General features: G+C 34.1%; 2 protein-coding genes across 5 annotated transcripts; both read right to left on the bottom strand.

Moving 5' to 3' along the window:
• Nucleotides 1-3,055: 3,055 nt before the first annotated feature.
• Nucleotides 3,056-7,426, bottom strand: LOC130747768 (phenylacetaldehyde reductase-like). 3 transcript variants are annotated; one of them, XM_057600797.1, is made up of 7 exons: nt 6,492-6,645; nt 5,783-5,935; nt 5,485-5,654; nt 4,902-5,093; nt 3,892-4,063; nt 3,622-3,805; nt 3,056-3,321 (listed from the first exon to the last, which is right to left on the bottom strand). In XM_057600797.1, the coding sequence occupies exons 2-7, from the start codon at nt 5,901-5,903 to the stop codon at nt 3,177-3,179; spliced, it is 984 nt and encodes a 327-aa protein (XP_057456780.1). In that variant the 5' UTR covers nt 5,904-5,935; nt 6,492-6,645; the 3' UTR covers nt 3,056-3,176. The 3 variants fall into 3 exon arrangements, with proteins under 3 accessions (XP_057456780.1, XP_057456781.1, XP_057456782.1); XM_057600799.1 differs by lacking the exon at nt 3,056-3,321 and adding an exon at nt 7,132-7,426 and having other exon boundaries at nt 3,618-3,805; nt 6,492-6,912; XM_057600798.1 differs by lacking the exon at nt 6,492-6,645 and having other exon boundaries at nt 5,783-6,053.
• On the bottom strand, nt 7,240-12,907 carry LOC130747767 (cinnamoyl-CoA reductase CAD2-like). Of its 2 annotated transcripts, XM_057600795.1 has the most exons (8): nt 12,715-12,907; nt 12,389-12,558; nt 11,677-11,868; nt 10,368-10,530; nt 9,687-9,712; nt 8,405-8,567; nt 7,885-8,068; nt 7,240-7,592 (listed from the first exon to the last, which is right to left on the bottom strand). In XM_057600795.1, exons 1-8 carry the CDS (start codon nt 12,833-12,835, stop codon nt 7,448-7,450), a joined length of 1,164 nt encoding a protein of 387 aa, XP_057456778.1. In that variant the 5' UTR covers nt 12,836-12,907; the 3' UTR covers nt 7,240-7,447. The 2 variants fall into 2 exon arrangements, with proteins under 2 accessions (XP_057456778.1, XP_057456779.1); XM_057600796.1 differs by lacking the exons at nt 9,687-9,712; nt 10,368-10,530 and having other exon boundaries at nt 12,715-12,905.
• Nucleotides 12,908-14,196: the final 1,289 nt, after the last annotated feature.

The following is a 14,196-nucleotide window of genomic DNA, read 5'->3' as shown; positions in this document are numbered from 1 at the left end:
CACATGTGTGTGAAATCTGAATGAGAACAAACAAGTAAGCCCAATCCCGTGATGGTGGAAGAAATAACTGGTGTTCGGCCCGTTCCATTGTCCCCATCATTGGAGGCGTGCACGTAAAGTTTTAATCTTTATTATGCATTTTCAGTTTGAGTTGAATTTCTGATTATTGAGTTTTTGGTGTATTCAATTGCACTTCTAATTAATGCATTTCTCATAAACACAGTTTTAGAGCTCCGATCTGTGTTTTGATAATCTTTATATCATATGACACCTTTAAGAGTTTGATTATTTTTTTAGCCTTTTAGGTCCCATTGAGCTCATAACTATGCTTATGCGTGTAAGTGTTTGAGAGAGTTTACAAACTATTTTTAACTTATTTTCATAATCTATTTCAGATTAGCTTACGAATAAGAGCTAGCTTATGTTTACCCATCACATATTTTCAGCTTTTTCAACAAGTTTCTCAAAATAACTTATGAATTAGTACTTAGGTAATAAACTTTTATTGCCAAAAGCGCTTAATTAAGCTATTTAGCCAAACACACCCTTACTCTTCATTTGCTAAAAAGAGTATTTGGTTACTTCTGCGTTTGCTTCTTGTGTGCACTTTCGTTTTCATTTCACCCCATTTGATGAAATTTCATCATCTTTTATTCTTCAGACACTTTATGAAGGCCATTTAGGTCCGGTCAATCTGAAATTCAATGACTTGTTGCAATGGCTGATGGAGTGATGGTAATTCTTCATCTCCACCTAGACCCACGAGCACATGTTTGAGATCAATGGGCCATGGGATGAAGCTAAATTTGTGAAATATTTGACAATTTATTTTATTTATAGATACAAATAATATCATCATCGGTTTATGTTTTTTTACAAACTTATGAGTTGGTTAGTATATCCTATACTTAAACTCAAACTAATATATATTTCTTCTGTTTATAAAATATTTCAATTATATTAATTGGTTTACATGTAGTCATTTACATTATTGTACGATAAAATTATTTTTTTATGGTATATATGATAAAATTATGTTTAATATAATGAAGTTTGTTAAAATGAAGGATAAAAAATTGAATATGTGTATAACAATTATATAAAAGTAAGTTAAAAAAATTGAATATTGTTTATAAAGAAAATAAAATAAAATTTTTATTTGATCATTGGTCACCCGGATATCAAAATCCTGGTTCTGCCCCTGATTACAAGGTAAAAAGCTTGAACAAAAATGAATGAGTGATAGTTGTTGGAGAAAGATTTTGAGCGATCCTGGTAACAAATGGTGGGTGGTTGTGTTAACTGGTTAGCACTTGACAAGTTGAATTGTGATAATAAACACTGGCACACTGCCAATGTTACTGTCAAGCAGTTTTGACATGCCTGAGGAGGAATATAAATTGTTGTCGCTGCCTGAGGGTGTTAGTCATGTGAGGCCTCATGGTGAGTCAAAACTTGGGGTTTTGAGGAATTGCTTGTGCCTTTTTCATGGCCACGAGACAACCCATTTTGTTGTGTGGTAAATGAGAGAGTATGGAGTTCGGGAGTCTTGGACTTGGTTGGTGAGTGTCAGCTATGAGCACCTTCTATATAATGGCTTTCCATGTTTACAGCAGCTGATGTGCTTGAGTGGAGATAGTGGCGACATGTTGTTGTTTGTAAAATATCAAAATTTTAAGGCTGTGATGATCATGTATAATCTCAGAGATAATAGTGTGAAGTGTATTCAACTTCCCAACATCGGATATAATTTGAATAACAATGGTTATGTGCAGAGTCTGATTTCACCTTGTTAAGATTAAGCTCCTCGGTGACAATTTGTTCTTCTGGATTGATGACTCCATTAGTTGGTTGCTAATCTGTAATGTTTCTTCTTTATTCCATATGAAGTAGAAAAGAATGTAAAAAAAAGAAAAATATACAGTTCACTGTTGCCGGTTGATCTATATTTCTCCTTTTATTTTTATGAGAAAGAAATCGATAGTTATCTTATCTGCAATAACCAATTGAACTTGTTTATTTTGCTTATGTAAACCCAACATTAGTGCTCTTGACATAACATGTCATTGCCATATAAACTAGAGAATATTTATGCATGCGGTTGTTTGTGATTACATATATTGCTGATGCAATTTCTAGTGGATCACTGACATTGTGTGTGCAAGAATGGAGACAAAGAGCCCTTTCATTTGAAAGTGAAAATAATGAGCTTGAAGAAAAACTCTGTGCTTCTGAAGTGGTTATGACACACAGCAGGTATGCTATGTGCAGTTATTCTATAAGTTGTTCTTATCATAGTCTGTGAAGCCCTCCTGATTCTGTGGCGGCTTCTGTTTTCATTGCTTCTCACCTTCCATCAAGACTTCATGTGTTTGCTATCATGCGCTGCTGTTCTTCATTACAGGTTTTCCTGTTTGTTCCACTGAGTACTTACTGTGTTAAAAAGTATTCCCTGTGGTTACACCTGTGCTTTTCTATTGCTTTGATGGCCATGACCTTGAGTTTTGTGTACATGCTGCATCTCTTGCTTTTTGTGATGCTGCTTAGTTTGCTGGTTTTTGTCAACATGGGGATGCCCTTATTGGCTTATAAAGATTCACGAGTACAAGTTTGAGATCAATGGGCCATGGGATGAGGTTAAACCTTGTTTTGATATCGCATACTGCTTATCAGAATTGATTATTTGAAATCTTTTGACAATTCATTCTGAAGCCACTGCTTACCAGAAATGATCATGAGGAAAGAAAAATTGATGTAAGCATGCTATGAAACCAGAACCTGGTTGCTGAGGAGTTGGAATGGTATGTGTTTAGGTGGGTGTGTGATTCAAATTTACTAACTACCTGGTCCAGTTTAAATTATAAATTGATGGGAATGTCCTTAAAGTTCATGTCAGATAAAAAAAATTACATTTGTATCATGCTTTAGAATGGTGAGAAATGATGATGATTTAGAAATATAAAGCATCTATATATAAGGCTCATTGTTATTTGTCAACATACCTGGTAAAATTGAAGGTGAAAGCGGAACAAATAAAGAAGGAGAAATTTAGATGTGAAGAAAAACACAATAATAATGACACTGTTGTTTGCAAAATGATGCTGAGTTTAGTTACATGAATTAAAAGTTATCATGATATGTTATCATGAATTTATTCATCACGAGAATATCAAAGATTAAAAGTTGACAACTTTCTTTTCGCGGAAGCTTTCCACAGTTTCCTTGATACTTATTTCTAAAGGAGTAAACTCAATTCCTAAGCTCTTGGTCTTTTCTTGGGAAATTTGATATGTTGGATCATATGGCTCATCGTCCCCACACCTGAAATCATTGTAGAGAAAGCAAACATATTACTAAAAGAAAGTAAGGAAAACATAAAGATAATGAATAAGGTGTATACTCAACGAATCTGTATAAATTTTCACTAAATGATTTCAATAAAAGCTGTTGTTTTTGCATTCATTCGTGGAGATATCATGTGCCGAATATGTTTTTCACTTGTTCCCTCAATTTAAGTTTTGAAATATATCAAAGAAATATCACTAAATCAATTTCTATGCTGAGTTTTCAGCTTTAGTGGAGCTTTCAAATAAGAAGCCAATTTATAGAAATCAAACTTACTTATTTGAAATTTGTAATGTTGGGTACAGATCATGTAAAATCCTTGCAATTTCAGAGCAGTGTACCACTCTCTCAACCATACAATATCTTCCACTAGCTGAAGCAATCTCATATGCTTGAATATGTGCTTTAGCAACATCTTTCACATCAACCCATCCAATAGACGAATTCGGAAATGGTAAACCTGCATCAAGGACAGGACCATTCTTGAAATTACCATTCAAAGATGCAGGCAAAGCAGATAATAGAAGTTTGAGTAGGTTTAATTACCATTAATTAAGTTTAAAATTGGTTCAAGGCTAAAGTTAACCTCTGGTTGTAAGGGAGGTCCAGCTACCAGACCCGGGACAATAACAACCAGGTCAATTCTGTTTTCGTTTGCGAATTTCCAGGCAGTATCCTCAGCCAATGTCTTTGAAATTGTGTACCACAAATGATAAAGCTACCAGGAAATGGCAAGAAAAGTTATAAATCAGGTAACACATTGATGGAAGTAAGAGTTGCCAAGGCAGTTTCAATGGGAGGACATTTTACTATTAGTGCATTTTTCTCTCTTACAGAGAAGAGAAGACACAAAATTTAGATAAGAATGACAAGAAAATGAAATTGATTGAATGATAAAGTGTGTTACACATAACATCATGAGATTATGCAAAGTAAAACTACCACATCATGCAAACATATTCAAATGCAGCAACAAAAAGCCTTTTTGTAATCCTTCAAGAGTAAGTGAACTCCACTTGATCTTGTGATTAATTAAATATCAAACAACAAAAAGCATTTTTCCCACTAGAAAGTGGATGGCTCACTCAAATGATGTCAGAATATTTTATCATAAATCATGTCCAAAAAAGTAAATAACAAATCGTTTCACTCTAAATACTTCTTAATGGCTTGACTTAAAGTGTTTCTATAGGTCTCCCCCCCCCCCCCCACCCTCCCCCTTCTATAGGACTTTTCCAATTCCCAGACCGCTTTTTTTTCCAACTTTCAAAACATTTTGTCAATTCAGATTAGTCAATTAGGCATTACTACCCTCATCAAATCGCTCTGTTTCGCCTTTCTCCCTGAAACTATAACTATTGTCTCTGCTATCATGGCTATTAAGGATTTATTTTCTTCTATTTATTGAATGGCTTTAGCACAGTTAGAAAAGCTGCTTAGCTTACTAGTAAAGTGATAGAAGAAACAACTTTCAACAGTATTAGAATCACATATACCAGCTGCATTAGCTACAAAATTTTCATTTTTGAATAAAATTTAGGTAAAGTTGAACAAACCTTTGATTCCCTTAAGAAATCTGGATCTGAAAACCATGTCTCATCAACCACTACTTCAGGACTTTTAGGCCTTCCATTAAATAGAACAGCAGAAGTAGAAGAAGTTAAGACAACTCGTTTCACAGATGGTGATTTTGCGCATGATTTGAGAACATTAAGAGTTCCCTTCACTGCTGGATCAATCAATTCAGCCTGAGATAAAGAAATATAAAAAGAACACTTATGCTAAGGCACCCAAGGCATGGAACTTCAAATGGGTTAGCAGGTAAGCTCTTTTGTATTAAGATTAATAGTCTTCATACTAATACCATTGCCTAGTACACAGTGATTTAAGATGTATCTAGTTAGTTAATTTTGGTTAGTTGTTGATGTTAGTTAATGCAGTAACAGAATTACTTGCATAGCATAATATATAAGGCATCCTCTCATGTCACGTGACAGCATGGTCATGGTAAACTTTGTGTCTATCGCTCCCTTCATAAATATTTGATACTTAGGACTCTAAATATTTATTAACAGAGAGATAGCCACAAAATTTTAACTTGACCCTATAAATATCTTGCTCACTCATCTCAACAATCACCTGGGGGTCCTCGACAAACATACGAACAGGTGAAGCGATATGGAAGACGCCATTGCAGCCCTCAATAGCAGAGTCAAAGGAACCTTCTTCCAACAGATCTGCCTTAAACAGTTGCAACCTCTCCTTTGCTCCATCAAGTTTAACCAAGTGCTCAACCTTGTAGTGATTACCTGCATGTTTCCACCAATATTACAGCATCATCATGAGAGTCATTCATACAAAAGAAAAGTGAAACAAAAAAGACAAACAATGTTATAAATGAATGTATGTAGAAATTAACAGAAAGGGAGGCACTTACCAGGGTCACGAACAGTGGCTCTAACAGTGTAACCATTTTCCAAAAGAAACTTGACAATCCATGAAGCAATATAGCCTGAACCACCAGTCACACACACCAACTTTCCTTCCTCATTGCTCATCCTTTCTCTTCGTTTTGTTCAAAGGTCAAGAACTGAAGAAGGGCCTAGCCATTTATTAAAAATGAAAAAGAAAACCAAGCTTGTGTTGAAACTCTTTATGTTTTCAATTGATTATGAACAGTGGCTCTAACACTGTAAGGTGTGACCCAAAAGACAAAAAAGACACGTATGGAAAATCAAATATTTGAGTCATTCAACGTGCACAACATTCAAACCGAATCTTTTTATTTTATAGAATCCTACTTTCTGAGTAAAGTTTTATATATGGCCTTGTATCACCTTCTATTTTCTCAAAACCAAGTCTAAAATGTCCAAACCCAAAAACTATTCACAAAAGTTTCTCATCATAATTAATTCATTAATTCTAAAATTAGAATTAATTGTTAAAGAATTTTCAAACATGCAATTAAATGTGGGGAGGCCACTTCTGTTTTTTTCCCCTAATGCATCCCACAATCTCCTTGGGGCTCACTTCTGTAGAAATTATAACTCCTAAGGATGTGTTTGATTTTCGATACCAATGGTGGAAAGGAATTTCAACAATTGCAGGAAATGCAATGGAAAATTAAACAAGCACTAAGTTTTTACCTTCTCTTGGTTCTTAGTTCTAAATAAAAGCATCTCCAATGCTAGTTCTTAGCACTATTTATGTGGGCTCGTACTGTCACATGTGCTTAAGTAACTCTGCAAATTTTGCTCCAACCAAGACTCTTGTCAACATACCAGATAAAATTGCTGAGAAAGTGAAAAAGAAACAAATGAAAAGGAGAACCTTAAAGTGATTAATAACACAATAATAATGACGAGTTTAGTTACATGAATTAAAAACGGTCAAGATATATTCATCAAGAGGATAACACAATACAAATTAAAAATTGACAATCTTCTTTTCTCTAAAACTTTCCATTCCTTGATGCTTATTTCTAAAGGAGTAAACTCGACTCATGAGCTCTTGGCATTTTCTTGGGAAAATTGACATGTTGGCTCATATGACTCATTGTCCACACAACTGTCAAAGAGAAAGTGAACCATATTATTATAAAAACAAGTAACTATTGAACATAATGAATAAGGCTTATTCTAAAGGAATCTATTTTCACTAAATAATTAAAATAGAAGTTGTTTTGCAGTTATTCATTGATATACCATGTGCTGAATATTTTTATCACTTGTTCCCTTAATTTCAGTTTTGGCATATATGGAACAAATATCAGTAAATAAAAATTACCATTACATAGGTCTAAAATTAGCTCAGCACTAGAATTAACCTCTGGTTGTAAGAGAGGTCCGGCCACCGTTGTTGCTCCAGTGTACCTTGTACCAAATGAGACTCTCATTCATAATATTCCCCAGTTGAATCTATTCAATATCAATATTATTCAGTCCCTTCATTTACATTTACAGTAACTTGAAGTTTTAAGGTGAATGATTTCACTTATGTCTCACAATATAAGGCTTATTGTCAACAAACAGTACATATGAAAATGTTGTTCAATGATGCAAATTTAGTTACATGAATTTATTCATCAAGAGGATAACACAGATTAAAAGTTGACGATTTTCTTTTCTCTAAAGCTTTCCACAGTTCCCTTGATGCTTATTTCTAAAGGAGTAAACTCGATTCCTAAACTCTTGGCCTTTTCTTGGGAATATTGATATGTAGGCACATAAGGTCCATTGTCCTCACACCTGTTAACATAGTAGACAAGATGAACATATTATTAGGAATTAAAACTATTAACGGAGAAGATAATGATTAAGGCTTGCACTAAAGGAATCTATTTTTACTACATGATTTAAATAAAAGTTGATTTTGCATTCATTCATTGAGATATCATGTGCTGAATATTTTTATACTTGTTCCCTAAATTTCAGTTTTGGCATATATTGAACAAATATCAGGAAATCAATTTCTATGCTGAGTTTTCAGCTTGAGTGGAGCTTTCAAATAAGAAGCCAAAGTTATAGAAATGAAACTTACCTGTTTGAAATTTGTATTGTTGGGTACAGATCACCTAAAATCCTAGCAAGTTCAGAGTAGTGTACCACTCTCTCGACCAAACAATATCTTCCACTAGCGGAAGCAATCTCATATGCTTGAATATGTGCTTTAGCAACATCTTTCACATCGACCCATCCCATAGACGAATTTGGAAATGGGACACCTGCATCAAGAAGTTCAAATAATTCTTGAAATTACCATTCAAATATGCAGGCAAAACAGATAATAGAAGTTTCATGCAGCATCAGTTCGCGAGTAGATAAAAATTACCATTAACCTAGAGAATAAAGTTTAACTAAAAATTTAGTTGTGAATTATTGTACCCTCCATTTCTTACAGTATTTCATTTTTCATTCCATATTTTCTGTTTCTGTTTCTATTCACTTGGTACAGAAAAATTAGAGCACTTGGAATTGGAACGCATCATGCAATCTAGATGCAGGCATAGCAGATAAAAGAAGTCTCATGCAGCATAATTTCACGAGTAAATAAAAATTACCATTAATTAGGTTTAAAATTCGCTCAACACTATAATTAACCTCTGGTTGTAAGAGAGGTCCGGACACCAGTGACGGGTTAAGAACAACCATGTCAATTTTGTTTTCATTTACAAATTTCCAGGCAGCATCCTCAGCCAAAGTCTTTGAAAGTGTGTACCACAACTGAAAACACAAATAGGAAACAGCAAGGAAGAAGAAAGGTTAACTCTTAGTGAACTCCACTTGATCTTGTGACTAATAAATATCATACAGCAACAAAAATCCTTTTTTCCTACTATTAAGGTTAGTTATATGGATCAAATGATGTCATAATACTTTATCATAAATTATATCTAAAAAGTAAACACAAAGAGTTCCATTCTAAGCCCTTCTTTAAGACTTGACTTATATTTATAGTGTTTCTAGGTCTCCTCTTATTGAGCCTTCTACAGAACTTCTCCAACATACCCAAACGACTTATCTACTCATCTACCTGAACATTCTCATCTCTGCAACAAGCAAGGAATATCAAAAGAAAGGAACTTCTATTTCTCTTTAAAACAGTTTTTCAATTCACATTGGTTGATTAGGCATCACTCCCCTCATCAAATCCCTTTTCAATAACTAAAGTCTATAACTGTTATCAGTACTTCTGTCATGGGTATTGAGCATTTATTTTCTTCCATTCTCTGTAGGGTTTTAGCATAGTTAGAAAAGCTGCTTAGCTTACTATAAAGTGGTAGAAGAAACAATTTTCAACAATAATATATGTCTGCCTCTTTCTCTCTCATCAGAAAATAAAATGAAATGTGAGGATACTTCAGCCTTTCAGGTTAAAAGAAAAGGACCAGATGAGATGTGACTAGATTAACATAACACTCCAAGACTATTTCTTGTAATGAGCTAGGACACCTGGGATTACTTTTACCTGATTCTAACAATTAGGTTTGACATATACTTCCATATTATTGGAAAGAAATTATTTCTGCTCTGTTTCTTCAGGGAAAGTGATGCCTTTCAAAGTAGTTTAAACACTTTCTATCATCTAACAGAACATAAGTATCCCCTACCTGGCTACCCACGGAATCCACATCCCTCACAATTATGATTACTTAGCAAATGCACAAGTATACAGTTCATATTTTCCAATGCAATGCTAAGATACATAGATGTATGTTTAGAGAAGCAAGAAGCAACATGTCATTCAATTACCAAGAATCCCAGCTTAAGCAAACTACATCAAAATCATATTCCATCCGCATGAGCTTCAAGTGTTTCATTTCTGAATAAGTTAGCACAAACCTTTGATTCCCTGCAGAAATCTGGATCTGAAAACCATGTCTCATCAACCACTGCCTTAGAAACTAATAACTGCTATAAGCTAAACTCTAACTAATGACATGTTTGAATTTCAGTTCGCAGTGTCTTTCACGTTCACCGTCTAGGAATTAGAGATTTAGAATTCCAATGACTCAAACGGAGCTGTCAACCAAAAAACAAACATACTAAAATTGTATAACAAAACAATGTGTTGACTTAGCCGTGTTGGGTAACTGATTGCACCTATTGTGAAGTGATGGTACAACAATATCCAGATAAAAAATGGAAACGCATAAAAAATTCACCGCAGAAAATAGGAGAAGATACAAAATTTAAGTGATTCGACATCTCACGGAAATGCTCCAAAAAGGTATTCACTACAAGATTCGGTCAATTATAAACAGTAACAAAACACACACAAACCCAGAGACCATGGAACTTTAACGTGAGCCTCCAAACAATGGCAGTAATAATGCACTACAAGATTCAATGGTCATTAGCAACTTAATCGTGTCGAATATAGTGACAGGTGTTTGATAATATTTATGGTGTAGTTGGCACAGAAAAACTAGTGCAGTTGGAATACATCATGTAATACAGATGTAAGAAAAGCAGATAAAATAAGTCTCATGCAGTATAAGTTTGAGAGTAAATTAAAATTACCATTAATTAGGTCTAAAATTGGCTCAACACTAAGATTAACCTCTGGTTGTAAGAGAGGTCCAGCCACCGTTGTTGGGTTAATAACAACCATATCAATTCTGTTTTCATTTACAAATTTCCATGCAGCATCCTCAGCCAGGGTCTTTGAAAGGGCATACCACATCTGTAAATACATAAAAAATGGCAAGAAAGTCAGGAAGCAGATAAGACATCATAAAGGAAAAATTGTTACATTTGTGCATAACTCAACTGCAATTGTCAAGTGAATACAAGATTGAAAGTACTAAGCAAGATTCATAATATCAGCTGGAGGGTTGGAAGTCTTGAAACTTGAAACAGTTTTAAAAGGGTTATGGACCATCTCTACAACATTGGAATTTGGAAGAGGCACTGGTAGTTTCCAATGGGAGGAAAGTTTACTACCATTAAATCTTTCACTTCTTCCTTTAAGAACATTTTTCTCTCTTACTGGAAAATATTGGTAAAGAAGAGATAAAATTGAGATAAGAGTGTGAAGAAACTGAAATTGATTTGAAGATAAAAGTATGTTACACATAACATCATGAGCTTATGTACAGTAACACTACCACATTGCTAACTTCTTTAAATGAATCAATCCAACAAACTAATTAGTGAAGTTAACCAAACTCAACATGTTAACATGTATAACACTTGTATCTCTGAGAGGAAATCTTCTCAATTGAACAATTTTCTTCCTGTTAACAAGATTTTTTTTTTCTTCCATTAAAAGAAAACTAATAGAACAGTCTATCCTTAGAGACTTAGTGATCTCAACTTGATCTTGTAACTAATGAATATCAAACAGCAACAAAAAGGCTTTTCTCCACTAAGAAAGGTTAGTTATATAAATGAAAAGATAACATAATATTTTATATCAAATCATGTCTAAAAAGTAAAAACAAACCAGTTCACTCTAAATCCTTCCTAATGGCTTGACTTATTCTAGGTCTCCCCTCCACCTCTCCTTATTGAGAGCCTTCTATAGGACATATCTAAACATGCCCAAACCACCTATCTACTCATCCGCTATAACATTCTCATCTCTGTAAAGAATTTCCTACTGAATATAAAAAAGCAAGGCATTTCTTTTTCACTTGTAAAAGGCATTACTCCCCTCACTAAATCCCTTTGTTTCTCCTTTCTTCCTTTAACTATAATTGTTTCTCCTTTTTTTCAGAAAGAGAACAAAAATGACATTCCATCCCCAAGAATCCCAACTTGATCAAACTACATCAAAATCACATATTCCAGCAGCTTGAGCTTCAAGTTTTTCATTTCTAACACAAACCTTTGATTCCCTACAGAAATCTGGATCTGAATACCATGTCTCATCAACCACTACTTCTGAACTTTTATGCCTTTCATTAAATTGAACTGCAGCAGTAGAAGAAGTTAAGACAACTCGTTTCACAGATGGTGATTTTGCGCATGACTTAAGAACATTAAGAGTTCCCTCCACTGCTGGACCAATCAACTCAGCCTGACATAAAGAAATATAAAATTAACAGTGGATAAACTGGTAATTAGAGCTGAATTTTGTCTCAACAAAGTTAAACCATCCAAGAATTTGTCCCATGGAGAATGACAAATTCTTAAGAAAATATATGATATTTCTTATTTTATAAAGAAATAATAAACATATTTGATTGGAAGGCACCAAATGGGTTAACATGAAAGCTCCTTTGTATTAAGAGTCTCCATCCTATTGTTATTGCCCAGTACAGAACGGTTTAACTAATTTCAGTTAGTTTTTTTATGTTAGTTACTGAATTCCTCTCATATCACTTGCCATGGTCATGTTAAACTTAGTGTCTATCTCTCATCTCATCAATTACTAAACATAGCATACATTAATACATCTCCATGGAAGCCAATTCTATTCACTCTACCAACAAAGGTTATCTTCATTCAAGAGTCGAACTTTGCTTAAGGGGGTCAAACATGTACCACTTAATCCAACCACGTAATTAATTATTGATCAATAATAAAGTGAAATGAACCTGTGGATCTTTGACGATATGGCGAGCAGGTGAAGCAGTGTGAAAGACACCATCACATCCCTGAATAGCAGAGTCAAAGGAACCTTCTTCTAACAAATCTGCCTTAAACAGATGCAATCTCTCTTTTGCTCCATCAAGTTTAACCAAGTGCTCAACCTTCTTGGGATTACCTACATATATACACATGCTTCCACCAATATTACAACATCATGATGATGAGACTAATTCATACATAGGAAAAGTAAAACAGAAAAAGACAAACAATGATTGAATGAATGAATGGATGTATTATGTATGGAGAAACTAAGAGAAATGGAGGCACTGACTGGGGTCACGAACAGTGGCTCTAACAGTGTAACCATGTTCCAAAAGAAACTTGACAATCCATGAAGCAACATAGCCAGAAGCACCAGTAACACACACCAACTTTCCTTCACCGATGCTCATCCTATGTCTTTGTTTTCTTCAGTGTTAGTCACAGGGTTGAAGAAGTAAGCAGCTAGGCATTTAATAAGTCAACCCCTTGATGGTTGGTGCCTTGGTGGAAGAAATAACTTGTTTACTTTTCTGCCACTGGCAAGGACACAGACAAAGTTTGCATGGGAGATTAATTTCTATGAACGGACAGTGAAATTGAAATTACGCATAGCATATTGCGGACGGAGTTTAATTAATTATTATATTTTAACGTTTTATACATAATTTTTTCAATGAAAATTAACGTTTTATATATAAATAATATATTTGATTATAACTAAATATCAATTAAATTAATATTATTTGTAAAATGAGATAAAATTATTTCTAATAAGAAAATACAATACTATATATTACCCCATGTAATTCATTTTAATAGAATGAAAAAAATAAAAAAATGATACAAATCATGTTTAAATAGTTTTTTTTTCTTTATGGCAGTGCCACCTAGCCACCATTGTCAAAAGGACTTTCGACAAGAGGAGGCTGTCACGATAGCCACACCAGTCATTGGCTCTGATACACTGTTGGGTCTCGAAAGGTATAAAACAATGGGTTTCCACATTGAGTGAAAAAGCAAATCACATGTGGATAAGAAACAACATCTTTCACGCAGTTCACTCACTTATAAAGTGGCAGCACTCCTAATCATCTAATGTGGAACTTTCTCCAACATTAATCAGCGGTTAAGGTGATAGAATGCCAATTTAAACTATGAGGCCCACTATGATATGATTATTTAGTTTCTAAGTTTCTTTATTTTATTATTTTATTATGTTATTACTTTTAATTCGATTCTAGAATATTCTATTTGTTAGGATGTGGTCACATGTTGGCTTATCTTTGACTCTAGGAAGAAGATGTCAGTATAAATATTAGTTCTCTTCCATTATGAATAAACAAGAATATTGGCAAAAGCCTCCTTTGATTTTCTTCTCTTAATTTCCTTTAGATTTTCTTCCTTTGATTTTGCTTGGTAGAGTTTCTCTCAACCATAAGGTCTCAAATTTGTATTGGTATCGGGTGTTCTGTCAATGCCTATTATGGTGTATTATTTTGTAATGTATTATGTCAAATGTCAATGGTTCTTAAGTTTTAAGGTACAGCAAATATTTCTTGTTGATGAGTTCTGTTAATCTTTCTGATATTCTTGCTGACTCATTGTGCTACTTAGTCTTATGGAAGCATTTTGAATGCATCATGGCAGCAGGTATGCTGGAGCTCAGAAAAATGGCATGGACAACAATAATTATCTAAGATCAATAACAGAATGTTGAGTAAAATGGCATAGAACGTTCTGTTTGCATTCTCCATGGAATAGCAGCACTGGT

Source organism: Lotus japonicus, chromosome 3 (assembly GCF_012489685.1).
Source record: "Lotus japonicus ecotype B-129 chromosome 3, LjGifu_v1.2".
Lineage (NCBI taxonomy): Eukaryota > Viridiplantae > Streptophyta > Magnoliopsida > Fabales > Fabaceae > Lotus > Lotus japonicus.
The sequence above is the reverse complement of the archived record's forward strand: the minus strand, read 5'-3'. Positions and strand labels throughout refer to the sequence as shown.

Excerpts from the sequence above, each read along its gene's own strand:
- LOC130747768 (XM_057600797.1), bottom strand. The coding sequence starts at position 5,903 with ATGAGCAATGAGGAAGGAAAGTTGGTGTGTGTGACTGGTGGTTCAGGC. Across the intron at positions 4,064-4,901 it reads ATTTCTTAAGGGAATCAAAG|CTTTATCATTTGTGGTACAC; the intron begins GTTTGTTCAACT and ends ATTTCCTGGTAG. Across the intron at positions 3,806-3,891 it reads AATTTTAAACTTAATTAATG|GTTTACCATTTCCGAATTCG; the intron begins GTAATTAAACCT and ends TCCTTGATGCAG.
- LOC130747767 (XM_057600795.1), bottom strand. The coding sequence starts at position 12,835 with ATGAGCATCGGTGAAGGAAAGTTGGTGTGTGTTACTGGTGCTTCTGGC. Across the intron at positions 12,559-12,714 it reads AGCCACTGTTCGTGACCCCA|GTAATCCCAAGAAGGTTGAG; the intron begins GTCAGTGCCTCC and ends GTATATATGTAG. Across the intron at positions 8,568-9,686 it reads ATTTCTGCAGGGAATCAAAG|TTGTGGTACACACTTTCAAA; the intron begins GTTTGTGCTAAC and ends TTGTGTTTTCAG.